The sequence below is a fragment of the Pantherophis guttatus genome, chromosome 5, assembly GCF_059756535.1.
Source record: "Pantherophis guttatus breed Tessera chromosome 5, ASM5975653v1, whole genome shotgun sequence".
In the NCBI taxonomy this organism is placed as follows: Eukaryota; Metazoa; Chordata; class Lepidosauria; order Squamata; family Colubridae; genus Pantherophis; species Pantherophis guttatus.
Genome location: NC_142067.1, coordinates 57,286,962 through 57,305,010, shown reverse-complemented (window position 1 = coordinate 57,305,010; position 18,049 = coordinate 57,286,962). Strand labels below are relative to the sequence as shown.

General features: G+C 36.3%; 1 protein-coding gene across 1 annotated transcript in view; it reads left to right on the top strand.

Moving 5' to 3' along the window:
- Positions 1-475: 475 nt before the first annotated feature.
- Positions 476-18,049, top strand: part of LOC117669391 (cystathionine beta-synthase-like) — a 34,197-nt gene continuing 16,623 nt past the window's right edge. Inside the window, exons 1-7 of the mRNA XM_034423772.3 lie at positions 476-686; positions 7,771-7,952; positions 9,810-9,916; positions 10,730-10,864; positions 13,708-13,787; positions 15,692-15,823; positions 17,337-17,406. Coding sequence (XP_034279663.2) covers positions 627-686; positions 7,771-7,952; positions 9,810-9,916; positions 10,730-10,864; positions 13,708-13,787; positions 15,692-15,823; positions 17,337-17,406 — 766 coding nt within the window. The 5' untranslated portion in view covers positions 476-626. The remainder of the gene's footprint in view (positions 687-7,770; positions 7,953-9,809; positions 9,917-10,729; positions 10,865-13,707; positions 13,788-15,691; positions 15,824-17,336; positions 17,407-18,049) is intronic.

Sequence of the window (18,049 nt, the reverse complement as noted above, 5' to 3'; positions counted from 1 at the left end):
GGGCAGCTTACAATGCGTTAAGCAATAGCCTTCATACCTTTGTATATTTATACAAAGTCAGCTTATTGCCCCCACAAACTGGGTCCTCAATTTACCTACCTTAGAAAGGATGGAAGGCTGAGTCAACCTTGAGCCTTGGAGAGAGTCGAACCAGCAGTAATTGCAGGCAGCTGTGTTAATAACAGGGTGCTTAGACCACTGTACTATCAAGGCTCTGTTTATGAGTCTGTAAGAAATTAAATCATCATTTATAAATATATTAATTTGTTATGATTGGAATATTAGCAAAATGATTTCAAAAAATCTTCCAGATTTTGCAGAATGAGGATACCATTCATGTGTGAATATGTATATCATGAGTTGTTCCTCACCAAATCTCAGAACCATCTATATAAATTCATCCCTTGAACGCTGCCTTTTTATTTGAACCCAATTAAGATAACAAAGTGCCACAATTAAACAGATAAATCCATATCCCCCTTACAACGGGACTTTTGCCTTTTTGAAAGTGATTGTACTTCAAATCTGAAAAAACAACCTAAAAGAAGCTGGAGGGTCAAGAGAGCCAACTGCCATCCCACATGTCTTGCTCCAAGGTAGTTTATTGGTTTCTGGAATCATAAAGCATGGATATAAGTGAGCAGAAAAGGCTTTCGGGCAATCATAACAAGCAAACTGGTGAGAAGGTAAGCATCTCTGCAGTTAATGGCTCATTACATTTCTTTACTCTTTAGCAGATTTGATAACATATGTGCAGACTTGGTATTTAGATTTGATTACTGTTTACTGATGAATTTGAAAAGGAGACTTTAAGATAAGCATTTAACATAGTGCAGGAGTTACAGCACTGACAGATTATTATACTTGAAAAAATCAGTATCTTAAATTATCCATAAATTATCTAAAGATTAACAGAGTCCATCTGTGAAATAACTACCCTTTCTGCTGATTGACTATGCAATTCAATCTCTTTGCTTTTCTATTAACTGATTATTTTTGAAAAGATGTTTTATGTAATTTATTTTATTTATTTTATTAAATTTCTATACCGCCCTTCTCCCGAAGGACTCAGGGCGGTGAACAGCCATAAGATAAAACACATAAGTTCAAAAATTTAAAATAGATTAAAAACGAATTAAATAATTTGGCTGAATTTAAAATACCCCAAAAAGTATGTTTGCTTAAAAGGATAACCATGTATTTAATCAATTAGCAGAGGAAGGAGTCATTTAATGGCTAACAACATTGTGGTCCCATAAAAGACACATACAATGCATGGGCTAAATAATAAAATTAAGGCTATCGGATCTGAAGTACAAACCTCCAGATGACCACTGAAAACTAGACCAGAGATCCGATCTCATATTTCTCACCGATCTCTAGTGTAGTTCAAATATTTGTACTCCAAATCTGGAAGTCCTAATAAAATATACCAGGAAAAAATATTATTACACTTACTGTAAATGCAGACCAATAGATTGTAGTACAAAAAATGCCAACTTGATTATATACTGCTCAAAAAAATAAAGGGAACACAAGCGAAGATATCTGAGATCTGAATGAATGAAATAGCTTTATTAAATACTTTGTTCTTTACATACAGTAGTTTATACACTGCTCAAACAACTAAAGGGAACACAAAACTACTGTATGTAACGAACGAAGTATTTAATAAGGCTATTTCATTCATTCAGATCTCGGATGTCTTGTGTTCCCTTTATTTTTTTGAGCAGTGTATTTATCTCCCATTAGATATCAACAATATATTATTTACTTATCCTCTCTGAGATAGCAATTGACTTCATATGGGGAAGTACTATATTAGAAAACTTGCCTTTCTGTCATTCTTTCCTCTTGTTGTGTTGTGCTAGTTGTGTCTTCTTTGTAAATTCTGTGACCTCCTCCAATATTTCTGTTGGTAGAAGTGACTTCAGCTCTTGGAGTTTGCATACCACTCTCTTTTTCAGAACCTCAATTGTAAAATTAATTTTTCTTATTCTTTCATTGAGAAGCTGTAGCTGTAGTTTTTGCAGGATATTTTCTGCCCTGTGTCCTTTCACAGGTGAACATAGGCACAGGCTGTTGGGGATGAGTCTGTGTTGTCTGCATCTCAAATTGAAATGGTTCCTGTAATCTGCAAGTTTTCTTCAATGAAAACAACAACAACAAAGAAAGTCCAGTTGCCATTTGAAAAGCACCTTTGGAACACCCATGACCTGGGTGATTGAGAATCTCCACAGATATTGCATAGGCTTCCTGACTATAAGCTATCAACTCACTAGTGAAGTGATGAATTCTTCTTTGCTGGAGGTCTTCAAACTAGACTAGATATCAAAGATGCTCGGGTGATCCTACACAGAGCAGAGGGTTGGACTAGATGACCATCAAGGTCACTGCCAACTTTCTATGAGAGAATATGCTCTGATATGGCTAACAAGGACTGCAGTGGTATGAGTGCAAAATTAATTACTGTCCCACCAACTCTGCAGGAGAGTCTGAAATGAGAAGCAATTGGGCAATGGAACATGTACTTGTTGATAACAAGTTGTCTGCTAGGAAACTGCAAAATATACTCATAAAAGTTTCATGTGATGCAGAAGGGAATTATGTGTGTAGCTCGGTGCTTTGGTTTGTAGAGTAACAGGCTGTCTTAAAGAAGCAATTCAAAAAGCTCTGCATTGAAATGGGTTTTCAAAAATCGTACAAACAGGACATGTTATTTCAGTTTCTCCTGATCTACTGTTTGCCTAAACTATAAAAGTTCTTGAAGCAGCAATAAGTTACAGTTATAACCATTTCCATTTCCATTTATTTCCAAGGAAACAGGCACAGTTTTGCCCTGAAAGAAAGATTTATCTTATTCTACATCTAACATGCCAGCTTTTTTGCCACTGATTCACCCAAGCCATATTTGCACTAATGCAAATTTAAGGGACTCATTAACTCTGGTAGGACATCAAGGGATCATCAATTTGTGGACTACACCTTTTGTCAAAAGCCTGATAAGGCTGGCTTTTAATTAAATTTTGAAGTTGTATAATATGGTGAGGATGCTGTTGAAGGTAAAACTGCCCTCTGCAAAGTGGTGCAACGGACCAGACAGCGAATAGATACGTTGCTTGGCAAAACACACAGATACTCACAGACTCTGAACATTGTAAGAAAATAAACAGTCTTTACTTGTAGTATAAAAACAAACTTGGCTTCTCAAAACAAAGATAACACTTTTTCAAATAATCACGGTTCAACACAAAAACATAGTTTGCTTACAATTCCAGTTCTCTTCAGTAACACAGACACAGTTCCTTTCAGCAGTTCAACCTTCTAATAGCAGGAGCAGAAGTTAATGAACTTCCTGCCTTCTTTTATGTCTGCTTAGCACAGCCAATTAGTCATCTTGTAGCAGTTAAAGTTACAGAACATAGTTTTCTATATAATACCTACCCAACCATAGGATAAGCATCCAACAGATGCTACCACATCAGCAAGTATTGTTCCTTATTGTTCCAATCTTGCTCAAAGAGCAACAAACATTAAACCAAATTGACCTTGGATAACCTCAATAAAGTTCAATGGGGAGAAAAAAAAATCAAAGGCAACAAGTTCATTTATATAATAGGGCTGTAAAGATTACCAGTACATTGAGATTTCCTTGGCAATGGGTAAAAAACATAGTCATGCTTTCAATTATATGCATTAGGTTGCTGTCCATAAATTGGCTGCCTTCTAATTCCAATTCTATTGAAAGATAAGTTTAATAAACCAGGTAGTTCCTGAACCACAGAAGCAGACAGTAAAATGAATCAAAGTTTTATATATCTAAACCACATTCATTCTAAAGTCACTTGGGTTTATAGAGTTTCTGAAATGTTACCGTACAGTGTTATCCCTCCTCTGAGTTGATGTTATCTACTGTAAATAATGGAGTAGTCTGGCCAACTGCTAAGTAGTTTTACCCAATAAAGTTTTGACAATGGTCATAGTAAATCTCCAGACAAAAATGAAAAAAATCCATTTCATGTGTGTCTAGAAGGGCAAAAGCTATTGTTGGAAAATTCTGGTTTCTTCCTGGTTTCTGTGCCATTAACTGAAACAGAGTTACCTCGAAAACTTCAGATATAGCAAATCTTTTGACGAGTAGTATTTATGCCTAGTTAAATATATGGGGGGATGAAAACACCGGAAAGTGTGAGGAAGGTATAAAAAAATTAAAATACCATCTTGTTATGTTATTTTGTTCCTGAGTCAGTCTTAACTTCTGGAGACTGCCTGGGCTAGTCCCTGATGTTTTCTTGGCAAGATTTCAGAAGTCGTCTGTCCTTGTCTCTTTCCTAGGGTTGAGAGAGAGTGACTGGCCCAAGTTTATCCAGATGGTTTTGTGCCTAAAGCAGAACTCACCAACCCCCAGTTTCTAACTCACTGCTTTTTACCCCAACACCAAACTGGCCCTCATTTAATAAAACAGACTACTGTCATGTACTTTAAAATATTATTATGTTTTTTTAACTGAGCAAAAATAATAGTTAATGAGATTATACCACTCCAAAATCAGTAGCTGAGTAACCAACAGAATGCATAAGTGTTATAAGTAGCACATCAGGAAAGAAGTTTTTTAAAAAAGAGGAGGGGAGGACAGGGGAGGACAGGGGAAAAGGAGAAGGGAGAGGAGGAAGGGAAGGGAACAGAAGGGAAGGGAAGGAAAGGAAAAAGGAAAGGAAAGGAAAAAGGAAAGGAAAGGAAAGGAAAGGAAAGGAAAGGAAAGGAAAGGAAAGGAAAGGAAAGGAAAGGAAAGGAAAGGAAAGGAAAGGAAAGGAGGAAAGGAAAATCCAAAAAGTCTGGTCAACTGTGTAAGTCATGAAAGCTGCCGTTCAAATCCCACAGTGGAAGTAGTTATAGAGATTACATTTCATAGCTGCTCTTACTCAGAAAGCTGATATTGGGGAGGGAAACCCCTCTTCAGAGAATGGGTTTCTTAGGCTCCTTAAAAAAAAGGAAAGTATAATATCCCTCTCCACACTTTCCCCAGTATAGATAGTTATCTAGCTAATTTTGTATCTACTTTGGCCCATAGTTTTTTTAGAGTTTTGTCTTTGATACTTTGGCATTTCTCAAAAATCAAAAAAAGAGAAAGATTTATTTCAGTATAATAAATGAAAAAAATAAGTGTTTTCTTAAATGGTAAACATCAGTAATAATAGATTATTGATGATTAGAAAAATATTCAAATAAAACAATGTTTTTTAATATATATAAATAGTTGCTATTTTCTTTGATGAAATGCAGCTGAAAACAGTTTTAAAATTCAAAATAGGTTTGTATCTTCAAAATAATACGTTAACTGGAGGTGTTTTGAGTTTGCTGAGTAAGTGATTCCTTGCAGGATGTCAGTGATAATACTATACAATTGTTTGCTTGCACCTTGATCCTGTTGAATTCATTGTTCAGGAAGTACTTTGAAATGTAATTGAGATTGGAGATCTTTTTTAAATAAACTTTGAACTCAGAATGAAATGAATAATGGAAAATGCAAGATAATAACTTTGAAGACAGCTTGGAATAATGTAATGTTTTACTATTGCTAAAATATATCACTCTGGTTTGTGAGAAATATTTCTTCAGCTTCAACAAAAATTGCTATGGTGCCGGATTGGGGAAGCATTACAGAATGAGTATTGATTCTGGAAGTACAGGGAGAATTCACAGTGAAAATTGTAGCTCTTGAGACTTCCGGAGGAAAATATGGTGGATTGAAGGCAGCCCCGTGAAGAGCGGTGCCAATGATCATGGCAAAGGATGAAGAGTCAGTGAAATGGACTGACTCTGTGAACTTCTCCAGACAAAGAGAGGATGGGAGATCACCCATGGGTGCTCCAGACAGCTGCTACTCTCAAAGAGGCTGCAAAGAGGCGGGTTTTCAGCACTGAGAGATGAGGGAATAGCCATTTTGCTTAAATTGCAGTAGCACCTTTAAAAGATACTAAGTTCATATAGTTCCTTTTCTAATCACATTTGAAAATTGCTTATTAGCTACTTTTCAATTATTAGAAACCTTTGGATCTACACATTTGAAAATATGAGGTGAGTCTGCCTTCAATTTTTAATGAAAAAAACATCTGACTACAAGTTTAGGAGCTGAATTTTTTAAAAACATTTTTTTTAAAGGTTGATTAAGATGTTGGTTTTAGAAAGCTACAAATCCAGATAAATTTGAAATAAAACTTTAGAATTAATTATACAAAATCCTTGCTATGGAAAATGCTTTTGTTTTAATTTTTTTTTTTAAAAAATAAAGCTTTAAAAATTGGATACTAGAAGGGATTAAAGATTTCAAGTAAAGGAGAAGAACACATAAATGTGATGAATTGTTATGGAATGGCACAAAATATTCGAATGCTGCAAATATTGAAGAATACTTTCAAAATTGGAGTCAGAAATTAATATTGACACAATCAACAGCAATATTTGCCTCTAAGACTAGATTTTGTATAAAATGTATTATGAAAGAAGGACAGTGGTGGTATTCAGCCAGTTCTATCCGGTTTGAGCGAACTGGTAATGGTAGCAGCGGGAGGCTCCGCCCACCCACCTGGATGTCAACACGTCCTGCTTTTGACGCTCTGCACATGCGCAGAAGGCCCTGCGTATGCGCAGAGGTGGTGTGTGCAAGAGGAGCGAGCATGAGTGCGCTCACATTTGTGAACTGGTAGCGAAGGTAAGTGAATACCAACCCTGAAGAAGGACATATGTTACTTGACAAGACAGAGAATGAGTTGAAAGTGGACTTATTTTAAAGGCTACAGGTTACAAAGTTGATATGAAAAAAATGTTACACTGGACTTATAAAAGAAATCAGCTGATATTTTAATAACTAAAAGTTCATACCAACAATAAATCAAGAGAATGATAATCTTTCTTACAAAAGAGACTTTTAAAATTTTGATTAATCTTGTGAGAAGGGACAAAGAAATGAAATCTTGTTTTACATCATGATTTGAATGAACTAAAGATTAAGATTGTTAGAAGTAAACAGAAGGAATATAAAATTGATTTATTTAATCAAGATTAGAATAGATACATTCATATTTCTGGTACCTCTTAATGGTTTTTTATTGAAACTTGGGAATCACTTTGTTATATATTTCTTCTATTTTTCTTCACTATGTTTTTACTTTTATCTTTTTTTTAGTATTTATTTCTTTTCTAATTTTTCTCTTTGCACCTTTCTTATTTTATATGTTTTAATTTGTATTATCTTGTACTGTTCTAATTATAATCTTTAATAAAAATTATTTTTAAAAAAGAAAACTGTAGCTCTCTAGTAAAAAATTATTTTTAAAAAAGAAAACTGTAGCTCTCTCTTTGCTGTTGCCTCACACAATAGCAAAGAACATGGTTGATAGTAGCCCTGTGTAGATGATTGTCAAATACCTATGAAACACTCAAAGGATGTTGGTTTCCAGAGAGGAAGAGAGGAATGAATTCATAGCCTATAGATGATTGAGATGAATATTCTGCCTTTACCTGCACTGATGTCATCATATAATTGACGTGCCTTCCTTTAATTTTTGGCTGCCAAAAAAAAAAAAAAATCAGCCATAAAATGCTAATCTGTTGCAAAAGGTAGTAATACCTTCTAGTGAAGAAAAATAGAAGAAATATATAACAAAGTGATATATTTGAACATGGTAGATTTTTTCTACTAGGTTTGCTTTGTTTTACTGGAGTTCAAGCTTTTGTTGAAATGCTTGTTTTTCTATATTTCCTTTTTAGCTTATGATGGCGTCTGTTTATACTTCAAATAAAACAATCAGAGTTTGTCCTTTCCTCAATGGCGATGTGGAAAACCCAGAAGCCAAAACCAATAATACCTGGATTAGTCCCAATTTGCCTAGCAGATGCACTTGGAAACCAGGAAAATCCATCTCAGAGTCACCTCATCGCTATGTGCCTCAGTAAGTAGCAACTTAAAGTAATGCCTGCTTTACAACTGTATCTGAAACAGGAAACAAAGATACCTTTGGCTCACAGGCAATATAATGTGCTAAAATTTTCCTTCTGATAGAAGAGAGTTCAATGATCAATCCCTTAAAATTCCCTGTCTTCTAACACTTGAGAAGAAGTATTCTTACCATACATACATTTATACAGTGTATTCCTTCATTTCAGTTTTTATTATGAAAGTAGAAACAAATTAAAATCACTTTAGACAAGAATTCTGAAATGGGAGATATAGACAGCTATGACCTGTTCCAGCTTCAGCACTAGCTTCAGCATATTCCAGGAAATTTATGCAACTTTTTGTTATTTTCATATATTGAATGGTGTGATCAACCCTTGTTAAATTAATGAGATATTGAAATGGAATGAATGATGAGTACAAACTTTTCATAGTGACATAACGGTATGTCAGAAATAGGTTACTAATTCTGTTCCAAAATTCATCTGTCAGTAAAGGTACAGATTAGTGAATATCTTAATATTCTGTTCACTCTGGCTTCACCTGCCAGATGAACAGTACTGGAAATGATCTTGCATGTACAGATCACTTGCACAAGATTCCTCAACTTGGTGATGGAATCAAATGTTCCCTGCATAGAGAAGGCCATGGGTTGTATCCATTTCAGTGTGAAGCCAGTTGGACTTCAGCCCCTCACATGTGCTTTCAATGCCTAAAGTGGTTCACAACTTACTAGTGTACTTAAGAAAATAATATTTTAATGGAAGATAATCTTTATAGTTCTTCTGTATTGCTAATATTAATGACATCTGCCATATTAGCATTGATTTGAATAATGACAGGTTATAATCTGAGCCCAGGGTTGCTATGCAATTGAAGAATGGAGAATGCCTCATCCACAGAGCCTCATGCAAGTATTAACCCTTTCCCAAATCTTTACAGAGCCTGCAAGCTGGAAGAAAAGGTGGTAGCTATCCTTTTTTAGTACAATAACTAATCAGAGACAAATTGTTCTACCTCTTTAAAAAAAATGATCAGCAGATTCTGTAGAGAGGGAGGGTGTCTAAAAAGTCAGGATAGTGGCCACAGCCGTATGATCAAACACTCTTTTTTAAGTCTGCCAAGGAGCACATAAAAAGGTTTTGATCAGTGGTGAAATCCTCTGCAGTTTGCCACCAGTTTGCTGCCCACGCAATGCACGCTCTGTGCGCAAGCACAATGTGCACCAAATGCGCACTTCACACAAAAAAGGGCACTTAACAAGGTAAGTAGAACAGTGAGGTGGGGAAACAGCTGTGCGTGCTATTTAGATTTGCTAGAAAGCAGGATGTCCTGCTTTCTAGCGAATATAAATCGTGTGGCACAGCTGATTGTCAGAAATACTGGTTCTTACCAACCAGTAGCTCCTTTTTACTACTGGTTCGCCAAACCAATAGCTTTTATCACTACCAGTTCACCCAAATTGGTGCGAACTGGTAGGATTTCACCACTGGTTTTGATCACATGGTAATGGCCACCTTAACTGTTCTTCCTGTCAATAGACACACCTGCTGTTTTGTTTTTTTTTAAACTGCCTTCAGAAATGCCCTATTTGGGAATACTGGGTGGTCTTCCCAAGGGATAACCTTCTGAAGAACTAAACCCGATTATGTTACTTTTGGACACATGGACTATAATACAAAAACAGTCTGATGGACCACTACACAAAAGATTTTGATTTTTCTCACTATCATTCCTCGTATTCACTGTTAAAAATAAATCAAAGCCAGGGTTTACTTTAGTACATTGGTTCTCATTGGAGTCAATAATGCATTTCAGGGTTATTTTGGTTTTATTCTTTTTCCTTGTGCAGGAAAAAAGAACCAAAGATTTTGTCAAACGTCTTAGAGAAAATTGGGCATACTCCTCTGATCCGTGTCAACAAGATTTCAAAAGCTTATGGTCTCAAGTGTGAACTTTGTGAGTATTTCTTTGCCAAACTCGTTTGAAATGCTGTTGAATTTAGGCTAGGAATGAAAAGGAAAAGTTTTCATTCCAGTATATAGATTGGGCTGAACGATGGATTTTACAGCTGACACCCACTGAAGTGGCATAATGTGAGTGGAATCCAAATGTGTGGGCAGAATATGGGTAAAACTGGGACAAAAATGAAATGTGAGCCAATTTAATTTAATTGTTTAAATAAAATATATTGATGGTTGTTAGTAATATTTTCTATTTTCTGCCACATTAATAACAATTATTGAGTGAAGATTTTTAGAGGGATCTCACATTAGGCACTGTGATCTTTTTTTCTTTCTTGGATTTTTTAATTCTCTCTTTTGAATGGTGTGTAATTGTGATTTATCTCTATGTGCGTACTGATGGCTGATTTGTCTGAAAGCCAAAATTCCAGGATTTCTCTAGCATTTTTGGATTTAACTTAGCCTAGGATGTTCATAGTTCCCCAGTTCAAACTATGTTGGGTCTGTCCATGTGTTGTGAGATTATTACTGAAGAATAAAGAAACCTACTTCCCATAAACACCAACCCAATATAAAAACCGCACAACCTGATGAACCCACCCACTTAAGTCTAGACCAATGTGCTGAATGTCTAATATACAAAATACTGGAATATAATTTCAGTAGTATAAATGGTTAAAAGTGATTAACTTGTCTATCTTTAAAATAATTTCCATAATAATAGAATTGGTTTTTCTTTTGGAATTTTGGCAAGAATAACAGAGATTTTGACTCTAAATTCAAATCTGTTCTTGTTCTGAAATTGCAGTGGCCAAGTGTGAATATTTCAATGCTGGAGGGAGTGTAAAAGATCGAATCACTTTAAGAATGATAGAGGATGCAGAAAAAGCTGGTATCATAAAACCAGGAGATACACTCATTGAACCTACATCAGGAAATACAGGTATAAAATATGAGTAAGGTAGAACAGTTTTTTTTTTAAAAAAAACTAGCCTCAGTGTCAGAAAAAGGTTGTTATCCATTCCATAGCTTGGCATTTTTCAGATATTTAGGATTCATAATATTGTTTGGCAGTTTTGGGAGTTACAGTGCTAACATATCTAAAGTGCCCAAGGCTGAGGAGCTGATTTAGATCAAATGCAACAGCTTACACATGTACATATATACTTATTGCACAGTTCCCTTTTAGGGAAAGTTAACATGATGGAAAGTACAGAAAAAAGTAATACTGTTCACTATAAATTTCCATAAATTTCTATCCTTGAAACCATCCAAACACCAATTCATACACTTCCTTTTTTTCTTTGAACTTTTTGAGAATCTCATCAGCTTCAGTCAGCCATGATTTTCCATGTCTTTCTTTTATTCTTGACCTGATCACTGTTCCTTCATATATTTTATTTTGTAATTTAGTCCTCATTCATTCTTTCTATGAAGTGCTGCTTCAATGGACTTCTCTTGTACTGGTTACTTTCTCTTGTATTTGGTCCACATTTTTCATCACCCATTCTTTCTTAATCTTCAGTATGTATTTCTTCCTGCTTTGCCACACATTTTTAAGTAATCCCATTCCCACTGTGCACAACTTTTATGCTACTAACATACATAAAACTCATTTCTGTGTAACAAAGTGAAGACAAAAATGTGCTTTTATATGCAGCCATTTTTTGCATTTTTTACAAATATTTCTTGCAACAGGACCACAACATTCATTACCTTTGTTCCAGGATTTCAATGTCTCCACTCATTTTTAAAAACTTTAGTAAACAATCTTCAACAATCATTCAACTTCATTCACCTACTTCATTTTTGATATTTGTATAATTTGCAGCTATTATCTTCATTTTCCATTTCAAAAAAATAACTACCTCAATCTTCAATAAATTAATCAAATATATTTTCCTTTCACATCATATAATCTAACATTTATTAGAAATCCTTCAGATTCCCAGGTGACAACAAATCATTGTCTATATAAGAGACTAAGAGCCCCATTTTCAAGAGCTATAGGACAGCATTAGTGTGGGAGTCACATAGATTTCTGAGGAAGTATTATTTCTGAAGGCAGGTGCCGTGATAGAAGACACACTTTCTGGGTCCTAATTGATGGCATTGTTTGACTGACAAGACCTGCAACTTACCATCTCTGTCTGATCTTACTAGATCAGCAGAAACCATGAGAGATAGATGCTCTCTCAAATAACCTGGCACTATCAGATGAGGGGCTTTATAGGTGATAAGCAGCACCTTGGATTGTACCCAGAAGGTCACATTGTAGTTTGTGGAGCAGTGATATTACATGGATACATGAAGGCATGCCTAATACTGCCCATGCTGCTGTATTCTGGAACAGCTGTAGCTTCTATGTGGTCTTCTAGAGCAGTTGCATGTAGAACACATTAAAATAATCCAATCATGAGATGACTAGGGCATGAGTGACTGCTTGAAAGACTTCCCAGTCCAGGAACTGATGCAACTGAGACACCAGATGAAGCTGTGCAAAGGGCACTTTGACCACAGCTGCCCCCTATTCTTTGGGCAGGAACTGTGAATCTAACATGATTTCCAATACTAGTGCTTAATGTCACAAATGCAACCAAAGATCCCTTTTACTCAATGCATTGTCATCATACTGTTTTATCCAAGTTAGAATTTTTAAATTAAATATTACCTTACATGTCAACATACTGTTGTCTGTATTCTAACAACTAGGAAATTCTTACAGCATACTCAGACTACAAATATAGGAGCTATTTTTATAAATGCTTTACTACCAGCTAGGAGTACTTATAGCATACTCAGGCTACAAATATAAGAGCTATTTTTATAAATGCTTTGAAGTACACGACAAAGAAACTACAAATCGCAGGAAAGTTATTTCTCATAGTAATTTTGTAGGTTTGTTTTACCTCTTGCACAAACAGCTACTGTTAAATCTTTAAATGTTGTTTCCTTATCACCTATTCCCTGCAGTATTGAAATACAGCTTCATTGAGTCATAGAATGAGCTTAACATTGGCACATTTTTAACCTAAAAAAACAAATTAGTACAGTGTGTTTTCAATCCTGCAGGAAACCCAACCAATCTTCTTTATCCTTTTTATTTTAGCATATATGGGAAAAACAGCTGAAGAAAAGATGCCATATCCTTTTAGAAAAGTCAGTGTGACAGATCTTTCCATCATTTTAAGCTAGGACACAGGAAGATTATTATGACAGCTACTGTAAACTGTTCCAATCTCCTTTGCCTTAGAACCTAGTGTATGTATCAGTAGATAAATTGCTTTATGTATTACAATATCTCATATGCAACCTCAGCCTTCCATCCTTCTGAGGTTGTAAAATGAGGATCAGATTGTTGGGGGCAATATGCTGACTCTGTAAAGTGCTTAGAGAGGACTGTAAAGCACTGTGAAGTGATATATAAGTCCAAGTGCTATTGCTACTCATTTTTAACTAAAAATATTAAAAGATCTGGGGATTTTTAAGAAGAGATCTGGAGGTTTTTAAGATGAGATCGGATGACCATCCAAAAGGGTATAGGGCTTCCTGCTTGAGCAGTGGGTTGGACTAGAAGACCGCCAAGGTCCTTCCAACTTTGTTATTCTGCTATTCCATTATCTTCAAACTGAATATGCAGGAACATTCATTCTCCTCCATTTTTTTTAAAGTGAAAATCTGAGAGCTGCTTCATTTAGAAAATGGAAGAGAGAGAGGACTTGGAGGTTTAATGAACTTGTAGCTATAATTTCTACTTGCCTTATTTCTTATACCTTTCACCACCAGGAATTGGCCTGGCTCTCGTAGCTGCAATGAAGGGTTATCGCTGTGTCATTGTCATGCCAGAGAAAATGAGTATGGAAAAGGTGAGAGTCCTCTAAGTGGCTCAGCAGAAACATAACCATAGTCTAGTCATTTTTCTTTTCTTCATTTTCCTCCCATTAGCACAAAGTCTATCTCCTGGGCAATTGAGTTCATGAAGTGCAGTAGTGGGTTTCAATTTCAGGCACTACTGGCTCACTTGTGGGCGCGTGGGTGTGTGCGTGCATGCGTGACGCTTCTGCGCATGCACAGAGATGGGTGGGTGGAGCTTTCTGCCGCCGCCACTACTGGCTCGCCCGATCCGGGGCGAACCGGAGAGCAATCCACCACTGATGAAGTGGGGATAATCTGTTAACCTCACAGAATACAGAATTTTCATCATTCTTCTTGTGGGAAGTTACAGCAATTACATAAGAGCAGTGGTGGGATTCAGCCAGTTCGCACCACTTCGGGAGAACCGGTTGTTAACTTTCTGAGCAGTTTTGTGAACTGGTTGTTGGAAGAAATCATTAGGGCAGAGAACCGGTTGTTAAATTATTTGAATCCCACCACTGCATAAGAGCAATTTATTTTCTTTATTTCCATGGGGGATAAGGAGAGGTGAAGGGGGTTAAGGGCTCCAGGATGTGTTGTAGCTCAGACAAGTTAGTTCATGCCTGGTTGGTGAATTCTGCCCTGAGCATTGATTGGCTTATGGTGTTGCCTGCATGTTTTCAGAATTCCAAAGGCAGCAGAAATAAAGGTCACAGGTTGACTTCAGATTGCTTTGTCAGAGATTGGGGAATGGAAATAATGTGGTTTGGAAATACCTATTGGGGTAAATACCTGATGGGGATCATTTGAATAGCTGATAAGAATCCATAAATAAATGACAAGAGGTAAGTAATAATTTGCTAGGAATTATGGGGTTTGTCTTAAAACATGTAAAAGGTACCTGATTAGAAACAGTGACAAATTATAAGGTCTTAATTTTAGTAATGTGCTTAGTTTTGTCCCAACTTTTGTGAAAGAAGAATTGTCAACTTAGTGTCAGGGTTCCAGGTAACACCCCCAACGAAAGAAAACTCCGAGGCTTGAGTTTTCTCAAAGTTTCATTTTATTAGAGATGTCATGTTGGCACATCTGGGAAAACCCGAATCTGAAAGCTTCCAGGTTTTCCCCACCCAAAAGAAAGTTCAAGTCCCTGCCCAACACCCACATGTCCATCACCCACATGTCCATCACATGGTCCAATCCAAACACCGTCCCAACTGGAGATGCCTCCTAGTTCCAGCCATCCAGGTGCAGGGCAAGATGACCTTGACTTTCTGAGAAAGGAATGTTATTATGACTATATATCACTCTGGCTCCATACAATCCCCCTCCCAGTCTCCCACAGTAGGAAATGTGGCAGGCCTGAAGGCCCAACGAAAAAGATGACTTCCAGGCCTGACACTTAGTTATGCACATGCAAGACATACATATCAGACAACCATTTGTGCTTAGCAGTGTAATGTACATATAAATGTGGGCTTTTTTAAAATTTCAATCATGGAAGCAAAACTACAGTATGTACATATTCCTTTGGGTAGACAGATCTGCAACTGTTTTCCTATACACTCTTCCCTGGGAAATACCACACCAAGTGTAGTGAGTCTTAGCTCAGATCAAATAGGCAATAAACCAGCATAAATGTTAATTTTCTGGTTTTTAATGGTCACAGCTAAGCCAGTTGTATTATTAAGTGATACTGTGTGTTCCACTTGTTTTTAATTTACTTTTTTAAAAAAAATTCTGAGCCACCCGGAGTCAGCTGGATTTGGATAGTATCAAAATTGAATAAATAAATATTTTGTGAGATGGACTACTTAATTTATTTATATAAAGCATTTATATATCTTCATCTCAATTTATATTAATACAGTGCAGATAATTAACTTAATTTCTGGTTTCTACATCATCCTTGTAGGTAGATATTCTGAGAGCACTTGGGGTTGAACTAATAAGAACTCCCTGCGCCAAGTTTGATGATCCAGAATCCAATGTTCGTGTTGCTTGGAAACTGAAAAATGAAATTCCAAATTCACATATTTTGGATCAGGTATAGATTCCTACTTCTGGTGTAGAATGGATCAATATTCTGAATTATTTTCCATCCAGTTGCTTTACTCAACCTGGGATGCAAAACTATCTGTATAGTATTAATTTGAAAAAAAGCTAACCTTCTTCAGAAGTCTAATGAAAGGAGGGAAGAAGGGGCATAAGAGATTCTGAGCATAAAGTTAGGGCATAACTGCAAACTTTCTAACCTTCAGCACCAAACAGACCTGCAGTGGCCCCAACCCTAAGTACACATTGATTTCTAATTACCTTTTTCATCTGGAAGGAAGGAGGTAGGGAGGAAAGTGATAGTTTTCCAGTCTCCTCTGCAGCATCTGAGTGGTTTAAAGCAGGGGTTCCAACATCAGCATGGCTGGCTTAGGAATTCTGGGCATTGAAGTCCACAAATCTTAAAGTTGCCAAGGTTGGAGAGCCCTACTTTAAAGAAATGTATACTGCATGGCCAAATTACTTACCCTGTGCCATGTACACATTGATTTCTAATTACCTTTTTCATCTGGAAGGAAGGAGGTAGGGAGGAAAGGTGTATCTATTAATTGGAGGGAGGGAGGGATCTTTCATGCTGTGTGAGCAAACCATTCAGATATTCTCCATCAGATTACTAGGAAGCAAGGGATGGTGTGTCATATATTTACCCCAAAGTTCATAACATTTACTAAATGTATATACAGATTAAACAAATCCCTATATTATAGAAGATGAAGAAGATATTATAAAAGAACAAGAAGATGAAACAATTATTTAAATGAAACTTTTTTTATGATAATGAGTTTGGAAAGAAAGCTGCAGGATTATAAACTGGTAGATGGACCTGGTTTGTGGGGGCAATAAGCTGACTTTGTAAAAAAAAGAACATCGCTTTGGGGGGGGGGCGAAAGCCCTACTAAGCAGGTATATACAAAAGTATGAAGGGTATTGCTTAACGCATTGTAAGCCGCCCTGAGTCTCTGGAAAAGGGCGGCATATAAGTCGAACCAATAAATAAATAAATAAATAGGTGACCATTTCAGAAAAAGAGGAACCTAGAGGCATGCTGGTTTCTTGGCCGAGTTGATAGGGTGGGCAATGCTGCTTTTTGGTCTGCAGCCAGAGCTATTTTATGTATTTTATTTCACTTATGTAGCAGGCAATAAATATTAAAAAATACCATTATTACTCTAGTTAATACCTGTTGAGTCTCAGCTGAACCATTTCCCACATTATTTTCAAAGGCAACATTGCATGTAACACATTGTTTTTCTCACTGTATTTCACTAGAGCCTGGGTAACCATTCAATATATCTTCAGTCACAAATAAACAATACTTTATAAATAAATCTTTACCTATTTATAAAGAAAGAATACTTGTATAATAATAATGCTTCTCTATTGCGATACTTTTAGAGCTATATGGCTTAATACACACATACACACTATCATCTAGAAATCTACAATTGATTCCACCAATTTGAGCATCAGATGTTTTTCTTTTGTCTGTTTCTTTCCCACAATAGTATCGAAATCCAAGTAATCCATTGGCACACTATGATACCACAGCTGAAGAGCTCTTGGAGCAGTGTGATGGTATGATTAATAATCCTTTGATCTATATAATGTGCACTTTCCTTTAAATAAAGTGAAAACATATTCTACTCAATTTATTAGAAATCTTGATTGTGAGTTGCTATTTCTCATGCTTGATTTTCTTCTCCCATATCAGGATTTCACTTGGATGTGAACGTGGCAACCATTAGTACAAGCTACAGTTTATGATTATTACAATAAATGCATGAGGGATATAATTCCACATGTGTCTCTGCACTTGCAAATCCATTACCCTCTTACTCTGCTTGTTTATTTGAAGCCCACATTATTCCAAGTATTAATTAAATAATTATTTTTAGAGTAAATAAATAGTAAAATATTAACCCTCCTCTATTACCCGGTAATAGGCAATGTAAACATACATTGTTAAAAAGAAGCTGTTCCCAAAATATATTAAGAATCACTGTACTGTCACTGTGTAAAACAGCAGAATGTTCTGACTGCTGTAGAAGATTTGGCTGAAAGCCGAGGTGGGCTGCACTTACTTTAACAAAGGATTCACTGGTTGTGAGCGCTTGGTTCTCTCCCTTTGGGAGAGAAACGGAGCGTCAAACATGCTCCTAATCAACTCAGGCAGCTCTGGTGAGTACAGCAGGGGCGGCACGGATCACAGATGGGCCAG